At 40.9% G+C, this 20,685-nt stretch overlaps 1 protein-coding gene across 1 annotated transcript; it reads left to right on the top strand.

Annotated features, from left to right (window-relative positions):
- Window positions 1-475: 475 nt before the first annotated feature.
- On the top strand, window positions 476-5,859 carry LOC140523482 (5-hydroxytryptamine receptor 3C-like). The gene is made up of 8 exons (XM_072638328.1): window positions 476-639; window positions 1,109-1,153; window positions 1,655-1,764; window positions 2,076-2,245; window positions 2,762-2,922; window positions 4,134-4,338; window positions 4,535-4,750; window positions 4,859-5,859. The coding sequence occupies exons 1-8, from the start codon at window positions 493-495 to the stop codon at window positions 5,026-5,028; spliced, it is 1,224 nt and encodes a 407-aa protein (XP_072494429.1). The 5' UTR covers window positions 476-492; the 3' UTR covers window positions 5,029-5,859.
- Window positions 5,860-20,685: the final 14,826 nt, after the last annotated feature.

Raw genomic sequence — 20,685 nt, 5'->3', positions numbered from 1 at the left:
AAAGGAAGGAACTGAGGCAGTTAACCTGCTATTCCAGACAGGAAGGTTCAGGGAGCTGAGCTCAGGAGAAGTTTGGGACAGGTATGTGTGAGAGTAGAATTGGGATCCTTGGATTGGAAGTCAATAAAGGAGCCATTCCTGGCTCCGGGACTGAGTTTGCATGTAGATTTGGGCGAGTTTTGCATGGGGACAAAAACCCAATGGAACTGAGAATTGAGTATTGATTGATTGAGCTTACCACACCAGTCATTTCCCTACCAATCACATTCCTTATTTCCTGCCCCAGGATGGAAGGGCCCCAGGATATTGACTCTCTCTGGTCATTTGGATTTTGGGAACAGGAAGGAGGGGTTCATATTCTTCCCCAGGATTCTCTGGGTGATCTCAACAAAGAACCGTTCTCTAGCACCTCCATCATGTACAGAATATAAATTTTCTATTGTATATCTCACAGTTTCTTCATCCTGAACAGGCAAGGGGGATGATTTCACCATGAATTGCACAGGATTTGACTCTCAAGGGGTGAAATCCACTGTCTTTGCATCTGTGATTGTGAGAAAGGACTTTCGTCCAGTTCTCAACTACAGTGTACCAACCCAGGTCAACCTCTCCTTCACCGTGTCCTCCATCTTGGATGTGGTGAGTATTTAGCCCTACAGTCTTTTGTGGGCTCCATAATCTATTGAAACCCTTGTCTCCCCACATCACCTCCCCCCAACCACCATAAAGACCCTAATACCAACCAGGGATCAGATTAAAATTGGTCCTGGTGCCTTCAAAAGACTAAGTTGGTGCAATTTAGGGTGAGGATATAATCCAGGAAAGCCCACAGTCAAAGCCATATTCCAGAGGGCTCTCCTAGCCCATCCTGATGTCCTGAACCATCTATCAGTAAGTAAACCATTGGCAAAGATTGCAGTGTCAGCCTAGTCAGACCTCCTATGAACTGGAAGTATTCAGCGTCAACTAGTTTTTGTCACTGCTCCATTACATGATCGAGCTACAAATGTTCTTTGAGAGTACCATAAAGGATAACACAGAGAATAAGATGGCAGTGGACATAGATGTTACCAAGTCATATGCCTAGAACAGGAATCTCTTTTAAAAGGATGAGCAGCTCCAGCTTCTGACATCATTCCTGTGGCTGGATATGGTATGGCAAACTCAACCTCATTTTGTCTCCCCTTAAACATTCCATTTCCTCTGTTCCTGCTTCCCAAAAAATATTATGTGAACTTGACAGTGTCCTGAGAACTAGACAAGGCCATAGGGAGCTGGTCCAACTTTGGGGCACAAAGGTCCCTGGGCAGCCTGCCAACTGGGAAGGCAGAAATGGGACCCCAGCGGGAAAAAGAACAGACCACGTAGAGAAGGGGATTCTGGGAGAGAGTCAAGAAGTAACTACAGATGCTTTACTCTGAAACACCTAAACCCACAGTCAATTGGCCTTCTTTTTCCCCAGAAAAGAGACCAATGAAGGGGCAAGGAGTGTCAAATGAGACCTTGTTAGACAGAAAGTGGAAGATGATCTCACTCATGAAGAATGTATGTGAGAGAGGGAGAAATCAGAGTTTAAAAGGGAATAAAAAGTGAGAGGAGAAGCATGAGAAAACTGGCTCTAAGCTCATTATAGCCCTGCTTCCCTGGATTCTAGGTCTGGGACAATGCCTTCATCAGCTGGAACCCAGAGGAATGTGGGGGCATTCAGAGAATCTCTATGATAGCTCAAAATCTGTGGCTCCCAGACATCTTCATCATAGAGTCGTGCGTATTGGACCTAGGGCAACCTTGAAGGAAACCCACTCTGACCCCAGGAAAGGAAGGGAAGGCATTTCAGCAAGGCATCCTTTGGGACAAGGAGAGACAATAGAGAAATAGATAGAAGCCTAACTGAATGGCCTCTGCAGGACTACAGGTGGAGGGAAATGATATACTATGAGGGATGTCATAAGAGTTGAACATGAAAGGGAAAGATAGGGAGCCCAGCATGGGGATGACCTAGGATAACCGGGAAGGAAGAGGTAAGCAGAAGGAAGAATTCATAATTCCTACCTCCTGCAACCTCTTACATGCAGCGTAGATGTGGATCAGACTCCAACAGGTCTCACCGCATATGTGAGTAATAAAGGTCACATCAAATATAAGAAACCAATGAGGGTGACCACTGTCTGTAACCTGGACATCTACTGCTTCCCCTTTGACCAGCAGAACTGCACTCTGACCTTTAGGTCCTTTCTCTACACAGGTGAGTAGGAGAAGCATGTGTACAAGAAAGGGTCGGGGGAGAGAGCAGTGGGGTTCCTAAAAGGAAACAGAGGAGGCAATGACAAAGCCCAAGACAGGGGCCAGTTGAGAGTCAGAAGATAGTGCAGATGGATGGACAGCAAAGGGGTTGTCAGATTTATTGGGATGGGAGAAATAAGAAAGTATCCCTTGAACCACAAGGAAAAAATCTCCTGTGTTTGTCTCCATAGTCATGTGGACTAATTCAGAGGTTCCCAAAGTGGGTGATACCACCCCTTGGGGGGGGGGCACTGGAATGTTGCAGGAGGGTGGTAGTAGCCTCGGGTGTAATTGGAAGGCACTGAAAAATAGGGGGCCATGAAAGTATAAGGAAAGAAGAGAAGAAAATTCTCTCCTTAGGGTCAGGGATTGTGCTATTTGTGTCTTTGTCTTCCCTGTACTAAGCACAATGCCTGGCACATAGTAGATAGTAAATTCTCGGTGACTGATTGACTGATTGATTGGTTCTCCCTTACAGTGGACGACATGTTGTTGGGCATGGAAAAGGAAGTACGGGAGACTGTAGACACATCACGCAATCTTATCGAGACCCAAGGAGAGCGGGAACTCCTTGGTATCAACAAAGCCACCCCAAAGATGGCAGTGGGGTCTAGTCTTTATGATCAGATCATGTTTCGTGTAAGCCCAACCTTCCCCATCTTGTGACCCACTCCCCCAAGCACTACCCTTATCAGAAATCTTTATCAAACCAAAACTTTTTTTTGAGTTTCATAGGTTATAAATGAAGAATCTTAGCTTCTATTTGGTCATGATTTTCAGGGAGTTCAATGATTCCTAAAATATTCCTCTTTGACCTGTTTTCTAGGTCAGTTTTTTTTTAAATAGTAGAGACCTCACATTTTCTTCTTCTTTTTAAAGTGTTGGCTTTGTCTTGTTTTCTCATGACAATATTGAGTTCTCTTTGTTTCATTCTGTTTTAAAAGGAGTTCACTACTTGGGTAAAGTTTTCTACCTTTTGTTCTAAGCTATTTATTCTCCTTTTGACTTTTTACTCCTAAACTATTATTTCCTTTAAAATTTCATTTTCTATCACTTACTCTATTTCTTCCAGTGACTTTTGTAGTGATGGTGATCTATATTTTTCCTCATAGTCATGCCACTTTTTTCTCTGAGTTTCTTTACAGTTGTGAGTAACTCTTTTCTTTTGGGCTTACCTCTTGGGCTTGTCTTAACCCATAGTATTTCTTCAATGTGTTTTGTGTTTGCTTTTGTTTATTTGTATTTCCAGCTTCTGTTCTTAGTTTGGGATTTTGTGCTCAGTTCAGTCTCCTCTGAATGGTTTGGTAGACCTTGTTTGGTCTTGCCTCCTTCTTGCCCATTCACTGTTCAGGAGTTGGTTTGATCCTCTGGTCTCAGTCTTCTTGCATAGTACCCCATCTCCCACCCTGTACTTTCACCATGGAATCCAATTAGTCTAGTCTCCTGCTGTGACTCTCAGTGCTCAAAGAAGTGTACGGTCAACCTCATCTCCCTGTATGGCTCTGTGGCTCTGTCCCCTGCTCCCATTCTGGCAAACTAGGGCTGGGATATTGAGGTTGCCATCTTAACCAGAAAGCCTTCTTGTCACTTCTGCTTAGAAATCTTCTCCTATCAAGGATCCCTCTAGAGCTCTGTCCTGGGTCCCTAAGCTATAACCCTTTCCTGAGACCTGTCGCATGGTCTATGACCTCTGGAAACTATATATATATACTTTGTACTCAATGCAGTCTGGAGCGATACTCCCATTGGGCTCTGGCCAGAGACCGACATAGTCTGTAATAAATGCTGCTCTTCCTATCAAGCTCACCTTCCTCAAAATGACCTATTTCCTCCTTCTCCTTGCCCTCCAGGTAACTATCAAACGTCGACCTGGTCTGTATGTGATAAACCTGCTAGTACCTAGTGGATTTCTGATAGTGATCGATGCCCTGAGCTTCCTTCTGCCAGCTGAGAGTGGGAACCGAGCACCATTCAAGATGACTCTTCTGCTGGGCTACACTGTCTTCCTACTCATGATGAATGACTTACTTCCTGCCAGTGGCATCCCACTGATAAGTATGGCTCCTCCCACCGCTGAGAGAAAAATGAGAGTAAAGAGAAGGGGGAGTATTTGATTTCACCAGCTCAAGGGGACAAGGGCTCTTGGGGAAAAAGTATTATCCTAGCCAGGTTGGGACTGGGGAAAGGTGACAAAGAAGGAAAGTGAAAATCACTCTGGCCCTGTCTCACTGCAGCCCTATATGATCCTCAGGTGTATACTTTGCCCTCTGTCTGACCTTGATGGTAACCAGCCTGCTAGAGTCAGTCTTCCTCACCTATCTCTTACACATGGTCACTACACAGCCCCCTCCCATGCCATCCTGGCTCCATTCACTTATGTTGAGATACATCAGAGCTACAGAATACTGCAAGAAGAGGTCCCCAAAAGAGAAAAAGGGCCCTGGACTCAACTCCATCCATCTGCCAGGTAAGTGGCCTCATTAGACTCACTTGGAATGTCCGATGACCCAACATTCTAACCCTCTTGAACTGACTATTTCCAGTGGTGCTGTCTGAACTCTTATGCTTGCTGCAGGCCAGAAGGACTCACTGGAAATGGCAGGATGGGAGCCAGGACCAAGTAAGGTTGAGCTGAATGGAGACCCACCATCCACATGGGCAGAGTCAGAACACCAGATCCAGAAGCACAAGACCATCGATCTGTGGGTGAAGTTCAGCCTTGTGTTGGACACACTGCTCTTTTGACTTTACCTGTTGTTCATGAGCTCCTCCCTAATCACAGTCATTGTCCTCTGGAGAACCTAGAAATTGGGGTTCCCTCTGTACCTGCCAATGCCAGCTTCCAGCTTTATCTCTCCTCTGGCAGCCAGTCATTGCCTATCCCCATTCCTCATAACCCCCCTGTCCTTGTCTCAGTCTACATACCCATCTCAATCCCATCAATAAGGAAACTTTTGTCTACCCCAAAACTAGGCTTCTTGTTCTCATCCTTTCCAGTTTTCCCAGAGCTTCTGTTCATCTCCAATTCCCTTATTGTTCAAGCCTCCAGCCCACGAGTGACAATTTTCCATCCTCATTAAGTTTTTGAAATAAATTGCTCTTCAGAGAGGACTAACATTTTCATAGAACAAATGAAATGAGCAGAATCAGGAGATCAACATTTACAATGGCAAAAAAAACCAAAACAAAACAACACAAAACTGTCCCAAGAAATCACTTTGCAGCTAAACGAACTACCATTAGGATAATGACCATCCATCATTCCAGTGGACCAAGGAGGAAATATACTGTTACAGAGAGGCCATGTACTTAGGGTGCCTGGGGAAACATCTATCTTTATATACAGCCATTGAAGGAATGTGCTTGGTTTGACTGTGCATCTTGGTTACCAGAAAGAGGTTTTTCTTTTTTATTTTCAAGTGGGGTTGGGGTGAGAGAGAGGGAAAATAGATTTATGTTAATTTTTTAAATGAGGGGAGAGGGCACCACAGATGTGAAATGTTGCATGTACTTTCGGATGAGATCAATATATTATTAGTTTTACTTAACTTTTGTTTGTTACAAAAGACCTCTGATGAAGCAAGAGTAATCTGTGTTTGTAATGTAAAAGCTAAGCACAGCAATAAAACTTTTGAAAAAATGGAATTATGCCTATCTATCACATTTCACATATTTCTTACCTAAGGATATTGTGCTCTTTTTTAGGGATTCAGAAAAAAAGCCATTTTCCTGGTCTCTCTGAAGGGGGACATCAGGTAACTTACTCTCAGTCCATGTAGCTTCCTCCAATCAAATGCTGGGAGTACACAAAATGATCTCAAACTCTGAGCAAGCATTTATCTAAGCAAGTTAAACAGAAATCAGGGAAGTTCTGAGATTAGCACAGATAATAGAATACCTGAGAGTCAATGTGCTCTCCACCAACTTGGAAGCAAGATCAAATCTCAACTTGATTGAGGAAAGAATAATCTGCCCAGGAGAAGTCTCCAGGAGTCCAGGTGGGGGTCATCAAAGAGCATCTGGGTGGGGCTGCCTTCTCCAGCTGGCTCCCCAGAGCCATATTTTTGGCACTCCATGACTCTTCAACTCATTTATCTCTCTTTTCCTCTGAAGTCTTTCTACACTTTCATAGCTCAAAAGGCTCTCCATTAGTCAGAAGTCCTGTCTCTTTCCACATCCATAGAGTACAGCATTTGAAGGCTCTCCTTCAAGAAACCTGCCTAGGGATGTGTGTATACATATAAACATACATACATATACACACACATAAATGCACACTTACATAATATACAAGTATATGCACACATGCACACATATATGTATATATGCATGCTTAGGTGTATACATGTACGTGTGTGTATGTGTATAGATATATGGTATGTATATCCAGCATGTGTAAATATATATCTATATTTATATATGCAGATATACATCCAAGCCCCAGACATGGGGAGTGGTGCATGTGTATATGTAGCCTTATAAATGCATGTATGTGTGCCCATATATGTGATGGGGGAGCTGATTCTCTCCCTGAGCCAGCACCATGAAACCAGGAGTACACACTGGGTAGAAAGGAGTACTAGTTAATGAGCCCAGTCCTTATAAGTATATGCAGAGTGCTTGGTCAATTCAGTCTCCATGCAGATATTAAAGTACATATAGCCATTCTGTAACTGACTTCATTCTGCTGTGGTACAGTCTCTTCAGATGGCTCATAGGCAGAAGCCAGGGGGCATTCCAAAGGCATTAGTAAACCAGAACATCATCTGCTTCTTCTGATCTGTGTTCCATTAAGAGAAGAGAGACAGTGCTGTGTAATGACAGGCCTTGGATTCTCCCATCCTAGGCTTACTTCTGGCCTATCAAATGTCCTTGGTTCTTTGCCTAGGATTTGTTCTTTTATTATAGGTAAAGGATATTAGAAGTCACAACCTTGTTAGTTTTGAGAGGTCAGGAGAGAGAGCGGCCAGGACATTCAGGAGTGGAGTCCATCCTGGAGTTTACAGCAGCCAGTCCTGCTTTGAGACCCTGAGAAATGATGAAGACCCTTCAGGACCTAGCCCAGCAGGAGTTGACACAAGAGTCATGAAGCCACAATCTCGAATGTGGAGATGAAATTGATGGTACCAAGGCTATGCAGACATGATGTTAAGTCTGAACCCACTCTTCCCAAGGATTGAAATAGTACAGAGGAGAATGTGCCCCTCGTGTGCGTGTAGCAGGGGAGGGAGGAATGTTTGTTTTCTACTTCTGTGCCTGTTTGGATTTGAAGTAAATATCTCTTGTAAAAGCTAATTGATGATAACTGGCTACGTTGACTGAGAGTGCTAATCATAGCCAGCCAACTGTAGGCAGATCATACTGGGATGGATGCTCAAGCCAAGAGCATTTGAGAAGAGATACAACTCCTCAGGGACACCCTGGTACATACAGACAGACATATATACATATATATATGTATGTTCATGTGTATATACATAAATACATGTAAAAGGTATAGGCACTAGACCTATGATTCTAATTGATATAGGGAACTTCTAGGTAAGGAGACTTCTTCTGCCAATGCAAGTTGTCACCTTCCCTACTTACACATTTACAGAGTTGCTTAGAGCGTTGAACTATCTAGTGACTTGCCCAGAGCCATGGAGTCAGTGTGGATCAGAGGCAGCCTCTAAACCCAGGCATTGCTGGCTCTGAGACTTGTTCTCTGTCCACCATGCCATGCCACTTCTCTTGGGTGCAAACCAGCATTGCTTTCAAGATCTTTTATAACCAGTCTTGAAATAAATTGAAATACAATGGCTAATCCAAAGCAGATTGAAAGAGGTGGTTAGTGCATGGGGCAGCTGAAGTCTGAAAGACTAGATCCAAGGCCAGCAGAAACAAGCAATAATGTGGTTTACTTTCTCAAAAAGTTTCAGGGAAAAACTTCCAGGACCCTTGAGAACTCCTGAGCAAAGGCCTTCCTCTGGCAAAGTCTCAGAACAAAGTAATCCTTTTAATCAATGGATTTGTAGCCATGTTCCATTGGCTACACCCTTTCTCTGAAGTTTCCTACTTATTAAAAGGCACACCTTCTTTCCCAGGGTTAGGCCTCCCTGCAATCTTAAAGTTATGCTTCTCTGTCCAAGATCCTCAGGATCAAACTGGAAGGCTAAATCTTCTAGGATCCCACAGACGTACACCATCATCAGGGTGTAGGGGGTAATGATGCCTTCTCCGCTTCCTCTTCCTCCTCAATGAAGTTTGTATGTTATGGGACCTTGCTCTCTCCAATCAGAAAAAGGGCTCAGTCTAAAGCTGGAGACCTACCTTCATTCTCAGAGAGGACCTTTGACATCAAGGTAATGTCTTGACTTGTGCGTAAATTGGATTTAAAGTGAGGCTGAGCTGTGCCTTACATATATGAGTAGGAAATGGATGTAGAGTTTCAAGGGATCTCAGGAGGCATCCAGTCTAATTCCTTCTTTTTGCAGGTGAAGAAACTGAGGTCAAGGGAGGTCAACCAACTTGACGAAGGGAAGACAGATACCATCAGAGGAAGGATTTGAACTCACAGTCTTCTGACCCTAAAATCACAAGAGCCAGATTATTCCCAACACAGTTGTATAATACTTTTAAGTTTTACAAAGTACTCTACAAGCATTATCTCACTGAACCCTCACAACCATCCTATGAAGAAATACTACTGGTATTATTGCTCCTATTTTATAAATAAGGAAACTGAGACTCAGCAAAGATAACATACTCCCAGACTCACTCTAAGACTGAGAAGTAACCTCTGAAGTCATCTAACCCAACTCCTACCTGATCACAAATCCTCTACAATATTCCCAACAAATGACCATCCAGCCTGTGCCCAAAAGCCTCCATTCAAAGAGATGCCATTGCCTCCTAAATTAGCCCATTCGATTTTGGGACAGCTCTCTTTTGTTCAGAAGTTTCTCTTGTCATTACACCCAAATCTGCCCTTCTCTAAATTTCTTCCTGTTGCTCTTAGGTTCTACTCATTGGTGTCAAACAGCAGAAACCTGATCCCTTCTTGCATATGGCTGCCCTTCAATAATTGATGGCAAGTGCAAGGAATTATTATTAATAACCAATGATGTGGAGAGATTCAGATTTTCCCCTTTTTCTTTTATCCTCATTTCAAAACCTCTGTCTGACAAAATCTCAAAGTCTCTGAAGGTTAAGCTAAATTTCTTCTCTATCCAAACCCCACCCAGGTGGGGAAACCATAGTGCTCTACTCAGGTTTGGGTGGGGATAAATTCTTTGAATAGATTTTCCAAGGCTGGGGATAACTGAAAAGTAAATGACATAATCTAAGTTCAGGTCCAGCTCCTCACTGTAATATTTGTTTTCTCATTAATTATTATCAAATCAGAATTGATTGCCACCCTCAGGAACACCCCTCTTCCAATAGGCTTATAGGCTATGATTGTCTTTGGCTAAGAGAGAGACAGCCAAATGACTATCCTTTGATTAAAATACTGGCATTATTAATAAAATGATTAAATTAACCAGAAATTATATCTCTTGAATCTTTTTAAAAGTCACACAACTATCTCAGCCTTCTGCTTTCTCCCTATCCTGTACATCTTCTTTTGGACACATTCCAGCTTTTTCTGTGTCTGTCCTAAATTGTAGTGCCCTTAGCTGAGCACATTACTTTAGATGTAAGACTTCCTAAGCAGAGTAGAACATTGGAAAATGGCCATCTTGCTCATTCTGAATGCTGTCCTTCTGTTAATGCAGCCTAGAATAGCCTTTGCTGTATGGGCATTATGTCACACTGCTCACTCATAGTGAAAGGCAAATCCACTGAAAGCTATAAATCATTTTTGTTGAAACTGTTGCCCAAGCATATCATCTTCATCCTGCTCTTCTGGATTTGATTTTCAGAATCCAAGTATTTATAGACATGAACATTTTTAGCTTATTCAATTGAACTCATTATTCTAGTCTGCTAAGATCTTTTTGGATCTTGACTTTGTCAGCTACCATCTTAGCTATTCCTCCTAGCTTTTTATCCTCTCCAAACTGGACAAGCATCTCTTCATCTAAGCCATTGAGAAAAATGTTAAGCAGCATAGGACCAAGGACAGGTCCCAAAGGCATTCTACTAGAAAACTCCTTCCAACTTGCCATGGAGCCATTCAATGATCTACCACTCAGCATCTGGCTGAGGGACAGTACTAAAATAATAAAAGAGACGACATCAGAAGATGAGCCCCTCAGGTCAGAAGGTGACCGATATGCTACTGGAGAAGAGTAGAGAACAATTAAAAGTAGCCCCAGTACTAATGAAGTGACTTTTGGGCCAAAGCCAAAAGGAAGTTCAGCTGCAAATGTATCTTGTGATGAAAGAAAAGTCTGCTGTTATAAAGATCAACACTGCATAGGGATCTAGAATGTAAGAGCTATGAACCAAGGTAAGCTGGATGTGGTCAAACAGGAGATGGAAAGAATAAACATCAGTGTAAGTGAACTTAAATGAATGAGAATGGGTGACTTTAATCCAGGTGATTGTTACATATACTATTGTGAGCAAAACTCTCTTAGAAAAAATGGAATAGCCCTCATGGTCAATAAAAGGGGAAGGAAAGTAGTCCTGGGGTAAAATCTCAAAATGACAGAATGATATCTGTCCAAATCCAAGGTAAACCATTCTATATCACAATAATACAAGTCTATGCTCCAACCACTGATTCCAAAGACGTCAAAGTTGATCAGTTTTATGAAGACCTACAACATCTTCTAGAAATAACACTCAAAAAAGATGTCACATTCATCGTAGGGGATTGGAATGCTAAAGAATGGAATTAAAAGATAATTGGAATTAATGGGCAAGTTTGTTCTTGTAGTACAAAATGAAGCAGGGCAGAGACTAATAGACTTTTATCAAGATAACTTGCTGCTCATAGCAAACATTCTTCTTCAACAACCCAAAAGGTGACTCTACACATGGATATCATCAGATGGTCAACATCAAAATCAGATCGATTATAAACTTTGCAGCCAAAGGTGGAGAGGAGCTCTATACAGTCAGCTAAAACAAGACCTAGAGCTGACTACGGATTAGAGCATACGTTTTTTATTGCAAAATTCAGGCTTAAATTGAAATAGGGAAAGCCTTTAGACCATACAGATATGACCTAAATAACATCACTTATCAATATGAAATGGAAATGAAAAATAGATTTAAGGGGTTAAATCTTGTAGATAATGTGTCTGAAGCACTATGGACAGAGGCTCTCAACATTGTACAGAAGGCAGCAACAAAAAAAAAAATTCTAAAGAAAAAGAAGAGTAAGAAAGCAAAATGGTTGGCTGATTCTGAAGCCTTACAAGTAGTTGAGGAAAGAAGGAAAGTGAAAAAGAAAACTATGCCCAAAATGAAGGCAGAATTTCAGAAAATAGCAAGAAGAGATAAAGTTTTCTTAAATGAGCATTACAAAAAAGTAGAAGAAAACAATAAAATGGGAAAGATAAGAGATCTCATCAAGAAAATTAGAGAAATCAAGAGAAAGTTTCATTTTTTTAAAAAAAATGAGCATGACAAAAGAAAAAAGTGGTAGGGATTTAATAGAAGCAGAAAAGATTAAGAAAAGGTGACAAGAACACACAAAAGAAAGTAAAGAAAGAACTTAGCACCACCTAATTACCATGATAACCACAACAGTGTGGTTACTGATCTAGAGACAGATATCCTGGAGAATGAAGTCAAGTGAGCTTTATGAAACTCTGATAACAATAAGGCTAGTGGAGGTGATGGAATTCCAGCTGAGCTACTGAAAATCCTAAAAGATGATGCTGTTGAAGTGCTGCACTCAATATGCCAGCAAATTTGGAAAATACTACACTGGCCACTGGGTTAGAAAAGACCAGTTTATGTCCCAATCCTAAAGGATGATACCAAGGAATGTTCTAATTACCAAAACATTACACCCATTTCAAATGCTAACAAAGTTATACTTAAGATTCTACAAGCTAGGCTTCAGCAATATTTGTACCAAGAATTACCAGAAGAGCAGACTGGTTTTCAAAGAGGCAGAGGAACTAGAGACCAAATTGCCAACATTCACTGGATTGTGGAGAAAGCAAGGAAGTTCTAGAAAAACATCAACTTCTGCTTCACAGGAGGCTACACTAAAGACTTTAACTGTGTGGATCACAACAAAATGTGGCAAGTCCTAAAAGAGATGGGAATATCAAATCATCTTACTTGTCTCCTGTGGGACCTGTATGTGGGTTAAGGAGCAACAGTTACAACCAAACAACTGATTGGTTTAAGATCAGACAAGGCTGTATATTATCACCTTACTTATTTAACTTACATGCAGAGTACATCATGCAAAGTCCCAGACTAGATAAATCAAAATCTAGAATTAAGGCTGCTGGGAGAAATATCAACAATCTCAGATATGCAAACAATACCACTCTGATGGCAGAAAGTGAAGAGGAATTAAGCCTCTTGCTGACGGTGAAAGAGGACAGTACAAAAGCTGGCTTGAAGCTTAACATCAAAAAATTCCAAGATCTTGGCAAATGATCCCATCAGTTCCTGGCAAATAGAGGGAGAAGAAATAGAAGAAGCATCAGATTTTATATTCTTGGGCTTGAATACCCTGAGAGGTAAGATGCTACTATTATCCTTATTTTACAGTTGAGGAAACTGAGGCTTGTATTTTTCTTATGTTACTGTTGTTGTGTTGCTATGTTTGTCCTTTGTTCTCGAAGAGAACCATGACATCAGCAAGATGATGGCATAAATTGCGGTTGATTTTGATTTGAGTGAGGGAGGGCTGTGCAAGGTCACCAACCTCACTTTCTTCTTCAGAGTCATCTGAGTCCGGTGTCCAGATATTCAACAGTTGAGGGAACTGAGGCAGATAGAGGCTAAAGGACTTGCCCAGGGTTACACATGATTACACAGCTAGTAAGTATTTGAGACTGAATTTGAATCACTTTCCTGGCTCTAGGTCCAGTGCTTAGTCTATCAAACCACCTAGCTGCTGTTTCTTAAGGAATACAATAAAACTGATGCTTTAAGAAGTTAAAGTTTGGCTTCTATATATGAATGCTGACTTAGAAAGCAGGAAAAGGACATTCTGGGGTGGGGATTTTACAAGGATTTTAATGTCTTAGAGAAAAAAAATTTAATGGAACAACATAACTGGATATGCCTAAATTTGTTCTTTGACAAAAAATATAATTTCATTCTGGTTCACGGAGAAAGTTTAGGATTGCAGTCACAAAAATCCCCAATGGCAAACACATGTTTTATATTTACATGAACTCCATGAGGTAAGGCAACTACTCTAGTGAATACAGTGCCAGCCTTGAAGCCAGGAAGACCTGAATTCAAATTCTACCCTAGCACATGTTGGTTGTGTGACTCTGAGAAAATTATTTAACATTATAGTAGTTTCTAAACTATTCTGACTCTGCACCTTTATCAGTAATTATAACTGCTGTGTTTTGGGTTAGGTTATAATTGCCCTGAGAGGCCAATGGCTGAGACAGAAAAAAAAGTTAAGGGACTTGGATAGCAGTGGGAAGGAAATGTTGAGTGGATAATGGATATGGATAAATGGATAAAGCATTGGTGTGGTTGTACTAGAGAAAATCCCTGTGATTGGTTCCAATTCTCTGACTGATTGATTATAAATGCCTTGGGGTCAAGACATGGGCCCTCACTTTGAAGATTCCTGCTCTAGAGCAGGGCTTCTTAAACTTTTTCCACTAATGACCCCTTTTTGTGTTTTGTTCATGGGTGTTGCATGGCATAAGGGCATGTGTAGTGCAAAGTGCACATGGTGTATGTTCAGAACCAAGGCCACAGTAAAGTCACATGGTACACCATTGGCAAGTATTTCCAGAAATACCTTGGATTCATTATGTATTTGATTTTGAATTAATTTTTGGTTGTTAGGTGTTCAGAAACTTTTTACTCTTGCCATATTTTTATGGGGTCACAATTCACAGTTTAAGAAGTGCTACTGGGGCTCTAGATAACCCTCTAAGACTAAAAGTTGCAGAGAAGGTGCATTGACATTAGCAGATAGAGTATTCTCATCATGTGTTCTCTTTAACAATAAAATCAGAGGTTAAGTCCCTACCTCTATTCCTATAGAATTAGAGATCAGATATGGAAAGTTGACTCCTGTTCAATATTGGTAGGTTCCACAACATGCTACAATGCTGCTCTGAAATCACAGTCTACCCAGTTCCTCCACCCCCTGCTAGGATTCTTCCAACTCTTTTTTCCAAATATAGCTCCATGATCCTATGAAGAAGAATGAAATAGAGCCCTGGCTCTGGAGCCAGAGGATTTGGGTCCAAATCCCCCTCTGATGCTAATTATCCATGTGACCCTGGGCTAGTCATTTAACTTCCATGGACCTCAGTTTCTTCAGCTGTAACATAAGTGGTTTGAACTAGATGGCCCTAAAGTCTTAGCTCTAAACCTCATTCTCCTCCCTACCTCAGCTGGAGGCCAGGCCATCTATAGCTTCTCCAAGGTCCACATATACCCCTATCACCCCTACTTCTAAGAGATTGTTCTAGAAACCATGCAGTTTTAGAAACTCCACTCCTGCCAAAGCCCAATTCATACAGGTCTTTACAAAGTACCCATTTCAGACTTAGAGTACCCTACATTTGGAGTAAGACTAGACCTTAGAGGTCATTTTGTCAAACTGTCTCATCGACCATTTGATGAGGGTATCTTTTTCCATTTTACAAATGATGATACTGAGAGCAAGAGAGGCAAAGTTTTTGAATCTCACAACAAATTTATGAGAAACAAGCTTTAATATTCCATTTTACACATGAGGAAACAGGCTCTGGATGGGGAGCAGAGGCACCCAGAGAATACATAGGCAATGGATCCAGAACTCAAGGGCAGATCCTACTACTCCATAGGGTGAGACTTTATGTAAACAGTCATTTTAATGATTCTCCTTTTTAAAGCAATTGCTTCACTGCTTGAAATATGATGAAAAAAAGAAAATTGCCTGATAACTTCATTATCATTATATATTTAAAAGGAATAGCAAGAGTACATAATAGACTTGCAGTTGCATTGCAATCATCTTTTTTTTTTTGACTGTTATGGAAATGCTTGTTTTATTTCATAAATTGAAAATAAATGCAAATTAAAAAGAAGAAAAAGAAACCTGAGCTCATCCTGGCACTGCCTGAAAGATCCTCCTGACCCATGATGTAGTAAGAGAGCAGTGCTTATATTGAAGACTTCTAAAACATTACACAGTGAAGCAGTTGGTCAAAGGTCCAAGGAAACACCAACTTGTGCCCATGGGGCAGCCCACTCAGTTAGCCAGGTCCCTCTCCTCCTCCTCCCAATCCACAATGCTGAGCCTCAACACAAAGCTCCTCTTAGGTCAGGCGCAGCAGCCTCAAACTCTGATAAACTCAGAGGACTCAGCCCACTTTTAGACAGATCTGGTCAGGAGGAGCAGCTGCTGCTTCAAGGGGATGCTGTCATTTGAAGGGCTGTCTTATAGAGAAGGGCCTAAGATTATTTCATTTAGCCCTGGAGGGGAAAAGTAGAACTAATGAGAAGCTATTGCTATTAGAAAGAGGCCTGTTTAAGCTACCTATCAGAAAACACTCCTAGCAAAGAGAGCTGTCCAAAAGTGGAACAGGCTGCCTTGGGAAGTAGATGGGCTCTCTCTCACAGACTAGATGACCACTTATCAGGATAGTCTTGAGTTCATGGGTCAGACAAGATATTCCTTGAGGTCCCTTCCTATTCTTAGATGCTGTGATTCTGTAATGATTTCTTGATAGAAGGAGAGGAAAATCAGTAGAAAGCCCTAAACTCTTGTGTGTCCAGGTTAGGAAACACTGAGAGCGTTTCACCGTGGGCATTTCTCCTGGAATCAGGTGGCTGGCTTAGTATAAGAAGGACATTTCTTATAATATAAGAGGGGTCTTCTACCAAGCAGCACAGTGGCAAGATGGCGAGAGCCCTGGACTTAGAAGTCTGAATCCTGCCCTAGTCACTTACAACTGTGTGATCCTGGGCAAATCACTCCATGTCTCTCAGCCACCATTTCCTCATCTGTAACATGGAGATAATAATAGCACCTACTTCACAGGGTTGTGGTAAGGATCAAAAGAGAGAATGTGTGGAATGTGCTTTACAAACCATAAGTTTCATATATACACACACACACACACACATATATATATATATATATATATATATATATATATATATATATATATATATATATATATATATATATATATATATATATGCTCCCTCTGTTGATTGTCTCTGTATGTCTTATTTGTAGCTAGTTGTTGCATGTGTCACCACTTTTAGACTGGAAGTCCTTTGAGGGCAAGGACTGTTTTTTGCCTTTCTTTGTATTCCCATCATTTAGTGCCCGTGGTGGGCACATTGTAAGAGCATGGTGTTTGTTGACTGACTGACTGATTTAGGGACAATGAAAATGTAGAGTGAGTCACCCAGCCCCACCCAACCCTTCCAGTGATATTAAGGAAGCCCTGGTCCTCCACAAAAGAGATGTGTTCATCCCCAACTCAAATATTAAATCAGCTTAGGGAAATTCTCTCGGAGAGAGAATGACAGGCAAAAAGAAAGACTTGACCAGATACACTTTGTTGGCTGGGTATGGCTTTGGGTATGACTTACAAAAGAGCCCAAAGAATTGTAACATGCCTCTTTGGGAAGGGGAAGAAGTAGCCCAGTGGCCGTAGCTGAAGTGAGGCGGTAGGTAGCAGTGTTTCAGCAGAACAGCAGCAGAGGGAGCTCTTCAGGTAAGCAATGAGCAGGAGTCTGGGGAGAAGCGTGAAAGCTGAGAGAGAGCCAGTCCCAGGACCATTGCTGGGGTGGGGCAGGGAGTGTTCCTTCTGAACAGCTGTTGCTAGAATGGAAACTGTGGGAAATGGTGTCCTTGCAGAAAGTGGGGACTTTTCCTTGTTATCTACTTTGCTATTTTGCTTTTATCTTGCTTATCTTTTGCTCTTAATGAATGTATGCTCTGGTTTAGTATGGTAAAAGCTGGGGTGTGCTGGACCCAGAACAAACCAGGTCAAGGGAACTGGTTGTTAAATTTTCAGTGTGAGCACCTACAGCTTGGGAAGCAATAAACACTATAAATCAGGGTTTGATTTATTGTTTTATTTGTTGTGTAGACTTAAGAAAAGGAGGAAGAAAAGGTTAACAATAATGCAGATTAAGCCTAAAAGTACATTATTTATCAGGGCAGCTAAGTCTTTCACATTTCATTATCATTACAATATTGCTGTTACTATGTATATTCTCCTGTTTCTATTCACTTTACTTTACATCAGTTCATACAAGTCTTCCCAGGTTTTTCAGAGGTCCACCTGCTCATCATTTCTTATAGTACAATAGTATTCTGTCACAATCATATACCACAGCTTGTTCAGTCATTCTCTAATTGATGGATATCCTATCGATTTCCAAAATTGATGGATTTTGGAAAATCCACAAAAAGAGCTGTTATAAATGTTTGTGTATGTGTGGGCTCTTCTTCTTTAGCAAGTCAAGTCTTGAAACTTACAGGCAGAAAAGAGTAGGAGTATTGGTAGATATAGGAAATTTTTAGTGATATAGCATCCTTCAAGACTCTTCAAGCATGAGTCTGGGAGCCAAGATAGCAGAGTAAGCATGAAATCTCCTGAAGTGTCCCATATTCACCTCCAAACAACCATAAAATAGCAGCCACAAATGAATTCTGGAACCTCAGAATGAGCAAAAAGATAAATTGAAACAATCTTCCAGTCCATGAAATTGGGAAGGTCTGTCTCACTCAGGTAAGAGTAGCACAGTCCAGGATAGGAAATATCCTGGCAAGACAGTAGTAGGCTTAGCAAGTCAAAGGGAGGCCCTGAGCTCCAGGGCAGTGCCAGGCAAGCAGGCAAATGCCCATACCAAGACCCCTCATGAGCCTCAGCACACCAGGTAAGCTGCCAGACCTCTGTGGCCTCCACCAGCACCCCTCACTCCACCTCCCTCATTACAGTGCCAGGCACAAGGGGCCTCAGGGCAACACCAGTACAACATCTGGCAAATTGCCAGGGACTGCAGCCCCCCCCCCCCCCCCAGCACAAGAATCTTCCACCCTAGGAGCAGAGGTCAAATTTAAAAGTAAGAAAAAAAGACTGGAAAAGATGAGCAAAAAAGAAAAGAAGAAGAAGAAGAAAGAAATCTGACCATAGAAAGTTATTATGGCAACAGGGAAGATCAAGACACAAACTCAAAAGAGAACAACAATGTCAAAATGCCTACAGGCAAAGCCCCAAAGAAAAATGGGAATTGGTTTCAAACCCAGAAAGAACTCATGGAAGAGCTCAAAAAAGAGTTTAAAAATCAAAGAGAGGCAAAAGAAAAATTGGAAAAATAAATGAGAGTGATGCAAGAGAACCATCAAAAAACAGCTAATAGCTTGGAAAAAGAAGACAACTCCTTAAAAAGTAGAATTGGCCAAACTGAAAAGGAGATACAAAAATCCACTGAAGAAAACAATTTCTTAAAAATTAGAATTGGACAAATGGAAACTTATGACTCTGTGATACATTAATCAAACAAAATCGAAAGAATGAAAAAATAGAAGAAAATGTAAAATATGACATTGAAAAAACAACCAACCTAGGAAATAGATCAGGAGAGATAATTTAAGAATCATTGGACTACATGAAAGCTATAATCAAAAGGAGGATTTGGACATCATAGTACCAGAAATGGTCAAAGAAAACTGCCCTATTGTTCCAGAATCATGGAGTAAAATAGAAATTGAAAGAATCTATTGATCAACTCTGAAAAGAGATCCCAAAATGTGAACTCCTAGGAACATTGTAGCTAAATTCCAAAACTCCCTGGTCAAAGAAAAAATATTCCAAGTAGCCAGAGAGAAACAATTCAAATATTCAGGAGCCACAATCAGGATTACACAGGACTTAGCAGTTGCAACATTAAAAGACTGGAGGTCATGGGACATGATATTCCAGAAGGCAAAGGAGCTAGGGATACAACCACGAATCACCTACCTAGAAAAATTAAACATAATCCTTCAAGGGAAAAATTGGCAATTCAATGAAATAGAAGTATTTCAAACTTTCATAAGGAGAAGATCAGAGCTGAACCAAAATTTTGCTTTTCATTATCAAGACTTAAGAAAAAACCTAAGGCATTCAATAAGGCTAAACTATTTGCATCCCTACTTGGGAAGATGATACTTGTAATTCTTAAGAACTGTGTCACTAACAGTGCAGTCAGAAGGAGTATACATAGACAAAGGGTATGGGTGTAAGGTGAATTTGATGGAATGACATAAAAAGTTAATCAAGGGGTGAGAAAGAGGACTACACTGGGAGCAGAAGGAAGAGAGAGGTAGAATAGGGTAAATTATCTTACATGAAGAAGTACAAAAGACCTATTACAATGGAGGGGGAAGTGGGAGAGTGGGCAGTAGGCATTTCTTGAATCTTATTCTCATCAGAATTGGTTCAAAAAGAGAATAACATACACAATTAGGTGAGCATAGAAATCTATTTTACTCTACAAAAGTAGATAGGGAAGAAGGTGAAAAAGGAGGTGGGGGGAGACTGGCAGAAGGGGGGATAGATTAGGGTAGGTGGTAGTCAGAAACAAAACATGGGTGAGGAGGGAAAGGGTAAAAGGAGAAAGAGGACAAACAGGAGGAAAAGTAGAATGGAGGGAAATACACAGTCAGTGATCATAACTGTGAATGTGAATGGGATGAACTCTCCAATAAAACAGAAGCACATAGCAGAAGTGGATCAAAAACCAGAATCTTACAATATGTTACTTACAAAAAATACACTTGAAGCAAAGAGACACACACACAGAGTAAAAGTAAGGGGTTGGAGCAGCATCTATTATGCTTCAGTCAAAGTAAAAAGTAGCAATCATGATCTCAGACAAAACAAAAGCAAAAATAAATCTAATTAAAAGAGATAAGGAAGAAAACTACATCTTGCTAAAAAGTACCATGGACAATGAAGTAATATCAATACTAAACATATATGCACCAAGTAGTATAGCATCCAAATTCTTAAAGGAGAAGGTAGTTACAGGAGGAAATAGCAAAATTATACCAGTGGGGGACCTCAACTATCCCCTCTGAGAACTTGATAAATCCAACCAAAAAATAAACAAGAAAGAAATTAAGGAGGCGAATTGAATTTTATAAAAATTAGACCTGGCAGACCTCTGGAGAAAACTGAATAGGAATAGATAAGAATATATCTTTTCCCCAGCAGTACATAGCACATACACAAAAACTGACCATGTATTAAGATATTAATAATCTCAAAATCAAATGTAGAAAGGCAGAAATATTAAATGCATTTTTGG

This window comes from Notamacropus eugenii, chromosome 2 (genome assembly GCF_028372415.1).
Source record: "Notamacropus eugenii isolate mMacEug1 chromosome 2, mMacEug1.pri_v2, whole genome shotgun sequence".
NCBI lineage: Eukaryota > Metazoa > Chordata > Mammalia > Diprotodontia > Macropodidae > Notamacropus > Notamacropus eugenii.
Note: the sequence above shows the minus strand (reverse complement) of the source record. Positions and strands in the feature narration are given on the sequence as shown.